Here is a 6,169-nt window from a genome sequence, read left to right as displayed (position 1 = left end):
AGGGACTCGACGCTTACAGCTTCACCCTACAGATAAATATGTCAGATAAATAAAAAGCAGTGATTTATTTATATGAGTTCTCTACTTCTTTATATGGTGCTTTTTCTGTTTTTCATTCAAACTTCTTCATCATAATCATAAATATGAAAGTTTGATTGCAGCTCAGCGGGGGAATAAAAACTTGGCAGGTGTGTGCTGAGTTTTTGGACATATTACTTATATTAATATATACAACAACTACACAAAACTTACTCTACCATCTTTATTTGAACGGTTTTAACACAACAAAACTTAAAATATAAAATATTCATCATATGTAATTCTTAAATACACATTTATATGAGCAGGTTTTGAATCAGGTGACAGCTCATGTTATAACACAAGACAGGAGATGAGAGTCTGAGGCTCAAGAGCTCCCTCTGGTGGTGGAAAAACAAACAAAGAGTACATTTTTTAGGATGCAAAGAAATAAAGAATTTGCCTGAATTTGAAAGGCATGTCATACTTAATTATTCTTTCAGTGAGATGTTTTTTATTTCTAAAACATAGGTCACTCTTTTCTTTTTAGTTTCCCCTGATTTTAGTGGTTGAAATGCATAATCAAAATATCTGTCATCTTATTAGTGTCACAAGTAAATCTGTTTTGAGTTTGAGAAAAAAAAAAGATGTGTTGTTAACTGAAGAGTGTTACCACCAAGAATCTGTATGTGTGAAGTGTTTAACGACTGTTGTTACCTGGCTTTCTTACTGATATTTCGGTTGTGTAAGAAGCTTGATTCTGATTCGTCCAAACCCCTTGATGATGGTTATTAACTTTCACTAACATGAGCAACGCCAGCGGCAAACTGATCACACGTCATGTCATATCAATCCACAGAAAAGAATTCCGGCACTTTGCTTGATGACCCCACAGACCGTAAGGTGAGGGGAAACCGTTAGCTTCCGTTAGGGTCATATTGGTAAGGAATGTGGCTAAAACGTTAGCTTCGGTTCGCATGCTGAATCGGCAGGCTACGGACCAAGGTTATTATAGTTTTGCATTTTGCATTAGTTTTGATTTTTGTTTCATTTTGACTTTTTGTTTACAATTTCAGTATAGTTTTAATTCGTTTTTAAAGCGGTTTGCTAGTTTAGTTTTGATTTTTTGAAAATGCTTCGTTTTAGTTGAGTTTTTATTAGTTTCAGTATTGGTTTAGTCTTTAGTCTTTAGTCTTTGTAATATGGGTTAGTTGTCAGGGGTGAGATTCATAAAGGTCAGAAAAGGCATTGTGTAAGCTTCCTCCCGCTTGTGATGTTCCTGCGTATGTACTGACCAGCAGCTATCGGGTCACCGCTGGAAGCAATGCATCAGTGTTTTCTGTACCAAACAGTTACTGCAGTCGAATCACTGGGACTGTTTTTAAAAAAAATGTATCCATAAATCATTTTAAATCAATAAAATAATCTTTTAATCAATGTTTTTTGACAACATGTTTGTGTTTTAAGTTTGTAGCCGGGTAATAAGCGGACTTCACCCCTTCAGGTTGGTCGTGTCGGGGTCTTGTCTCACCCTGTCCGGATTCTTTTTCCCATAACAACCTGCTAACCATACATTATCCCTTACTTACTGCAGCTGAGCAGCTATTAAGGCCTTAAGAGGAAGTTCCTCTCGTGTTCTCTGAATCTGTTTGATGAAACTCATCGCTCATTAAAAGAGATTTTTGACTTAGACCAGATAGTCACCAAATATTCTTTATGCAACAATTTTCTGGGGGGGTTAGACGGAGCCCTGAGGAAATGCTACATTCAAATTCATACTAGTTTTCTGTGACTACCAACCCTAGCTTTAACTAACCCTAGTCTCAGGAGTCATCAAGACAGGCAGAAAACTAATACATTTATTTATTTGCAAGGTTTTATTTCAAATTGAACTACTATTTTTGACGATATTTTAGGGGTAAATTAGGGGTAAAATGCAATTTTGGATTACCTACTGTATTAAAAAACATTCTGAAAGACATCTTGCGACCCACTATTCCATTATTATAAATGAATTATAATACTATAAATATTTTCTATGTTCAACTAAAAGTATATCCCATTGATCTCCAAAGCAAACGACAAGGAATCAACCAACCTGTGGTTTAAAACCTCCATAAAATAACGAAATAAAGCAAATTCCACACAAACACCTCTCCTCAGTATCCCATCAGGGTGGAGACGGTTGGGTATCGTTTACGGTGAGCCATGCACTTGTCTCTGTCGATGAACAGAGAGTGGGTTTTACAGTTTATGTCCTTCTCAGCTGTGATACGGGACTCCTCCAGGTGGGACAGAGAGCCTCGAGCCTCACTCAGCTGCTGCTGCAGAGACGCCAGAGTTGCATCAATCTGCCGCGCCTCCCCCTCCAAACTACACACACACACACACGCGCGCACACACACACACACACACACACACAAAGGGTGAGGAATTAGAGATAGCGATAAGATGAGACAGGGTGTGTGTGTGTGTGTGTGTGTATGTGTACCTGAGCTGGGGTTCATCTCTGCAGAGCTCCATGTTGGGTCTGAGGGAGCGGAGGTACAGCCTGGACTGGGCGACTCTCTGTGGGGCCTCTTTGTTGTGGATGGCCTGCTGCAAGGCCACAATGTTCCTCTCCTGGCCCCCGATCTGCTCCAAGATCTGCACACCATCACACAGTACATAATCAGCTAATGCTTACCTCGGCCTCTAACTCTTTGGTTTCGTTGTTTACCTGTGTGTGCTTCATCTCCAGCTGGGTCTTGGCCTCTATCAGGTCTTCACAGCGCCGGCTGAAGGCTCGGTCAACACTGGAGCACTGGACTCTCAGGTCTTCTGTGGTGTCCTGCAGCAGTTGCTCTACCAGTGCTCTGACACACAAACACAATAACTGTGTTGTTACTGAAAACTGAAATCCATGATTCACATGAAACCAGATTATAAACACACTGACCTGAGACTGGTGGTGGCCTGCTCCTCCTGGAAGGCTTTGGTCAGGTTGTCTTGAGTGAACTTGGTCCACGCTGAGGGGTTACACACCCTGACGAAGACCAGAGAGATCATATAAAAGTTATTTATGCTTTCTCTAAGACACTATACAATGATAGATGCAAGTTCTGGAGTCATGTCACACACATGTATACTCACTGGTCCTGCATGCTGGCTGAGCTGGGGTGGTGCTGTGTATCTGCACTCACGTTACTGTATCGTCCACTGTGATCATCAAAGCTGTAGGCCTGGTGCTTATCAGACCAGTCCATCTCTAACGTCTGCTTGGTTGCTCTGTTCATCCTGACCCATATATAGACACATTAAAGGATTACTGCATTAAACAGACAGTCCATGGCTGTATGTTTGACATTTCAGCACTCACTTGATCTGAGCAACGACCTGCGCTGTTGTTCTCTTCAGAAGAGCCTGGATGCTCCTGATCAAATCCACTTCCTACAAATGACACCATTACCCTACAGATCAGTGCGTGACAAAGTGTACCCTCTGCTGGTGCTGTTAAACTGTTACACAGAGGCCTCACTGTCTTGTGTTCTGTTTCAAATGTTAAGTCATTAAAACATCAGAAATAAAGCACAGGCGGACATCATCATGTGAATAATTTGTCAAACTCAAGCCAAATAAAATCAATAAAACATAATTCAAGAAAACATGAATCATTAATTACTTACATTTTAAAAGCAGCTTTATCATGTACTGTTTATCAGAGTGGATCATAAATATATATATATATTTCAATATTGAATAAGCAACTACAATGTATTTCACTTTCATGCAGTTGCTAAACACAGTCAACAGGGGCATCGTAGTGGGGGGAAAAGTGGGACTGACTACCTTGGGCCCAAGTGGGGACAGGGGCCCTTAATGGGCCTGACATAAAATGTGTTTTCTACAACACTTTTCTTTTCTTTTCTTTTAACTGCAATAAGAAAACTAAAATTGTCTGAATAAATATACAAACATTCAGAAAAAAGGTCAGTTTCCTCCTGTCGACTAGATTGATCGGCTCTGTGAGATGGGCATCTCATGCCTAAAGTGGGGAATTGTCATATTTTCTGAGCATCAAGTGTGGCTGATTCTGATTGAAAGTTAACTGTAGATTTTTAGAGTTTTATTTGACTTCATGATGTTAGATTATTCCAAATTATGCCCCCTTGTTGTTATTCAACATGTCACTTGGCTTCAAATAATCTTGTTTACAGAGGTGGACAGTCTGAAGGCTAATATTGTGCAGTTAGATTTGGAGAAATTATTAAGAAAATAATATTGATATGTAGTTTAGATTTGAGTCAGTTAACCAGGATAGTTTTAAGCATACATTTTTGTTTAATGCAAATACACCAGTATTATAGCAGCAATGTTATATTTTGTAGAACTGGTTGTAGTGATGGGACCCACTGAGATGGGGGCCCAGAATTCCTGGTGACGCCCCTGACAGTCAAACATGTAATATTCTTATCACCTTCAGCAGCTCCACCTCCACGGAGTCTCTAACCAGGTCCGGTCCCAGTCTCCTTGCTCTGCAGTTCAGATTATCCGTGGCGATGGCGTAGGGAGTCTCGGTGGCGTCCAGCGCTTTCTCCAGCCGCGTCTTGAGCGCCAGCAGCGCGCGCGTGTCCGCCAGCAGCTGCTCGATGTGCCGCTGCAGCTCTGACTTCCAGCAGTGGATCTCCTGCAGTCTCTCCCCTAGAAGGCGGGTTCCGTCCGCCTGGGTCTGCAGGGTGGCTGCCTCGGCGCTCCTGTAAAGACTCTTGGACTCTCGCTGGATGCTGTGGGCTTCCTGGCGGTCGGTCCCTGCCTGCTGGAGGATGGTGCGGTAGTTGGAGAACCACTCTGCCGGGGTGTACTTTGCGGAGCGGTATCCCGCTGTGGCCGAGCCTGCAGACGGCTGCGGGACCTCCACGGGAGGGCCTTTCTCTGGGACCCCCTGAGCCACAGCTCTGCTGTCATAGTGAGGCCTGGACACCAAAACACCTGAACTCATTTTCTAATGATTAAACTATATTTGTGATGATAAAGGAGCTTAGTTTCTTTCAGTCAGCTAATTTGGGTTTTATAGAAATTTAAAGAAATGTAAAGTATCTTCAGTGAAGCAGAGCTCCCTGTCCTGAGGGAGATCAGGCTGTGTTTGTTTTGTGTTGCCTGGTTACACATGTTGACAGCAGCAGCTCAGACAGCAGCTCAGGATCAGGTGACTCAGTATCAAATGATGGAGATGGTAGAATAAGTTCAGTCAGTAAACAAACATACACAACAAAATAACATCCAACTCTGAGCCCACTCAGGCAAAACTCATGACAGCTTACCTGACAGGGATCTGACAAAAGCCTTCGGTGACTGGAGTCACAAAAACTGCCTCCTACTGAACTCCTCAAAGACAAAGGAAATGATAGTAGATTTACGAAGATCCAGGCTCTGATCATCAGCTAGTTAACATTCGAGGGGTGGACATCGAGGTGGTGCCAACCTACAAATATCTAGGTGTACACCTGGACAACAAGTTGGACTGGTCCCTTTACATAGATGCACTCTACAGGAAGGCTCTCCTTTTCTTAAGGAGGCTCAGATCCTTAGATACTACAGTAAGATGCTGCAGATGTTTTATCAGTCTGTGGTGGTAAGTGTGTTATTCTACGCTGTAGTCTGCTGGGGAAGCAGTATAAAACACAAGGATGTGAGGCGACTGGACAAACTAGTGAAAAGAGCTGGCACTGGAACCAGGTTGGACTCACTGTGGTGGAGAGATGCACACAGAAGAAGGTAGAGGCCATTTCTAAATTACACAGATCATCCACTTCACAACTTCTTTGTGGACCAGAGAAACAGCAGCAGTGAACGGCTCATCTCTCTGTGCTGCAGGACTGAGAGATACAGAAAACCATTCATCCCTGCAGCCATTAGGCTTCAGAACTCTCTAGCCAATGGGAGATGAGCTGACAGACACCAAATTACTTGTTTTATGTGATTTCTATAATTTTATCTGCCAGATGCCTGAATTTCCTCCTTCAGGGATTAATAAAGTACATTCTATTCTATTCTCTCTCTCTCTACACACACACACACACACACAAACATAGAAGCCGTGTCTCTCCTCTCTCATCATGGTCAACGTGAGATCTCTGGCTAATAAGATGGACAAGCTAACAGGACTAGCCAG

General features: G+C 42.5%; 1 protein-coding gene across 2 annotated transcripts; it reads right to left on the bottom strand.

Moving 5' to 3' along the window:
* Window positions 1-248: 248 nt before the first annotated feature.
* On the bottom strand, window positions 249-5,546 carry tekt4 (tektin 4). Of its 2 annotated transcripts, XM_034686934.1 has the most exons (8): window positions 4,475-5,546; window positions 3,377-3,447; window positions 3,151-3,294; window positions 2,957-3,043; window positions 2,738-2,873; window positions 2,510-2,664; window positions 2,172-2,391; window positions 249-419 (listed from the first exon to the last, which is right to left on the bottom strand). In XM_034686934.1, the coding sequence occupies exons 1-7, from the start codon at window positions 4,994-4,996 to the stop codon at window positions 2,178-2,180; spliced, it is 1,329 nt and encodes a 442-aa protein (XP_034542825.1). In that variant the 5' UTR covers window positions 4,997-5,546; the 3' UTR covers window positions 249-419; window positions 2,172-2,177. The 2 variants fall into 2 exon arrangements, with proteins under 2 accessions (XP_034542825.1, XP_034542824.1); XM_034686933.1 differs by having other exon boundaries at window positions 249-2,391.
* Between the last annotated feature and the right edge of the window lie 623 nt (window positions 5,547-6,169).

Source organism: Notolabrus celidotus, chromosome 7 (assembly GCF_009762535.1).
Source record: "Notolabrus celidotus isolate fNotCel1 chromosome 7, fNotCel1.pri, whole genome shotgun sequence".
Lineage (NCBI taxonomy): Eukaryota > Metazoa > Chordata > Actinopteri > Labriformes > Labridae > Notolabrus > Notolabrus celidotus.
Note: the sequence above shows the minus strand (reverse complement) of the source record. Positions and strands in the feature narration are given on the sequence as shown.